Raw genomic sequence first — 2,724 nt, forward strand, 5'->3', positions numbered from 1 at the left:
AAAAGCTTAGTTTTCAAACTGTTGGTATGAGCTTAAATTATTTAATTGAAATTGAAAACTTTTTATTAAAAGTATTATAAATAAAGCTAAAAAGTAGCTGAGTAATACAGTAGGACCTATAAATAGTACCCAAAAATATAATGAGACTCATAAATAATATAAAAAATTAATTAAATGGTAACAAAAATAAACTAAATGGTAAAAAATTAACTTTTTAAGCCAATACCAAACACAATCTAAGATCCTCAGTGGTATTAGCTTTTTGAGCATGCATGAGATATAATTAACTGTTTATAAATAACATTGGCCGCTTGTCTAGGTTTTCTATTTTAATAATATTTTTGTAATGATTTTATCCCCGTGACTTCCAGCCAAAATAAATACAGAGGTGAATTTTCATTCTTCTCTTTTCTACACAACCCAAAAGTCATACTTTAGTGGAAAATATTCCAGTCAAAGTTAGTTATGACCAATAACCATAATTAAGTATTCGGCCAAAAAAAAAAAAACCATAATTAAGTATAACACATGTGATACGCATTTGACTCCTGTTTATTTACTATTCAACCTTTTCTCTAAAATAAATTTAATATTCAATCTATAAACTTACTTTTTTATTCTTAATTTTAAACTACAAAAATTTAAAATTTAAATATTTAATTGAGAAATAGCTATTGATTTTTGATCTTCTAAAAATTTTGTAAGTATATAATATATAAAAAGAAAATGCAATCCAATGATAATTTTTCAAAATTCATTTCCAATAAATAAATATATATATATATATATATATATTAAGTGGAGTATTGGAGTTATAGTTATTGGTTACAACTAAGTTTGTAACTAAACTTTTTCCCTAAATGAATATTTACTAATTTGGCTTTCTTTTTATTATGGTCTTAAATAATTTTATTTGAATTCAGTTACTATTTAAAATTTTAACAAAATAGGAGATCATGCAATAATGTTTTCAATAAAAGACCTACTATTATTAGCAAATTCGCTTGGGGGAGGAGGAAGGGCATATGTATTTTTATTGAAGGAAACTTTAAAGTTATTGAATTGTTGATGGCTTTGAAAAAGTTTTCCACAAGTCACTCTACATAATAAAATTTTAAAATATTTAATTGGTAATTTGTGATTAGTGTATAATGAATTATGGTTTCTATAGTGATTAGTGAGCTTACATAAAAATGATGTTTCACAAATCACAATTTATCATCACAACAAATTACAAATCTCAAATTCTACAGTTAGGTATGTGGCATTACTTTAAAAGTTGTAGAAATTCGGAAAAAAGGGCCCCTAGACCTTGAGTCTCCCAAGTGGCTGGCCACTTCTAGTTCTAGGTCACTTCTCAATCTCTTATCTTGCTAGTAAAAGTCATAACACCATGGTAGAAGAAGAATCAACCTTGCATTCACATGAGAATAATTAGAATACCTCTCAAGAATCCACCCGTTAATAATATCTATAAATAGCAATGAAACTGAAAAACTTCTTCACAACATTTAACAAAGTGCTTACGTTTCAAACTTTTGCAGCTATGGCTTCTAAAGCACTTTCACTCTTTTTATTCACTCTCCTCCTTCTTCCTCTTCTTTCTCATGGAACTTCAAGAAACACCAATAACAAGAAATCGTCACCCTTTGATTTTCTCAAGCATTTACAAGGATGTCACAAGGGTGACAATGTCTCAGGCATCAAAGTCCTAAAAAGTTACCTTGAACAATTTGGTTACTTGAACTATAGCCATTCCAAAAAACAAAACCATGCCAATGATGATGATTTCGATGAACCCCTAGAGTCGGCCCTTAAAACTTACCAGCTAAATTTCCACCTCAACACCACTGGGACTTTGGATGCCAAAACAGTATCCAACATGATGATGCCTCGTTGTGGTGTGGCTGATATCATCAATGGCACAAATTGGATGCGTTCAGAAAATAAAAAACATGACCACAACCATGGCTCTTTACACACTGTTAGTCACTATACTTTCTTCTCTAGAAAGCAAAAATGGCCAGCTTCTAAGTACAGCCTTACCTATGGATTTCTCCCTGGCACCCAAACTAGAGCCATGAGCCCTGTTGCAAAAGCTTTTCAAAAATGGGCTGCCAACACACACTTCAAATTCTCCCGAGCTCAAGACGACACAAAGGCAGATATCAAAATTGGTTTCCAAAGTAGGGATCATGGAGACGGGTCCCCTTTTGATGGAGCTGGTGGAGTCCTTGCCCATGCTTTTGCTCCAACTGATGGAAGATTCCATTATGATGCTGATGAAAAATGGAGTGTGGGAGCTGTTCCAGGTCAATTTGACTTGGAGACTGTTGCTTTGCATGAGATCGGGCACCTTCTTGGGCTCGGACATAGCAAAGTTGAAGGGGCTATTATGTGGCCTAGCATTTCTCCAGGAGGGACCAAAGGTTTGGACAAAGATGATATCAATGGAATTAAAGCCTTATATAATGTTTAAGTGTCCAAGATGGTGGAATCTTCAGTTACGTACGTACTAATATATATAGAGAGAATAAAATATTTGCCATCTACTATCGAAATACATGGTGATGGTGCTACAAGGCTTACGCCATAATTATATGATCGGATTGAGGATCCACCTTGTGTAACCTTTATTAATGTTGTGATAATAACTTGCAATCAAATGTTCCCTTTTATTAAGACTCTTGTTTTTGGTTTGCTCTCAAATTCTGATACGTACCT

The 2,724-nt window shown here is 32.6% G+C and overlaps 1 protein-coding gene across 1 annotated transcript; it reads left to right on the forward strand.

Annotated features, from left to right (window-relative positions):
* Nucleotides 1-1,546: 1,546 nt before the first annotated feature.
* LOC115993800 (metalloendoproteinase 2-MMP-like) lies at nt 1,547-2,479 on the forward strand. Its single transcript, XM_031117773.1, has one exon. The coding sequence runs from the start codon at nt 1,547-1,549 to the stop codon at nt 2,477-2,479; it is 933 nt and encodes a 310-aa protein (XP_030973633.1).
* Nucleotides 2,480-2,724: the final 245 nt, after the last annotated feature.

Source organism: Quercus lobata, chromosome 6, assembly GCF_001633185.2.
Source record: "Quercus lobata isolate SW786 chromosome 6, ValleyOak3.0 Primary Assembly, whole genome shotgun sequence".
NCBI lineage: Eukaryota > Viridiplantae > Streptophyta > Magnoliopsida > Fagales > Fagaceae > Quercus > Quercus lobata.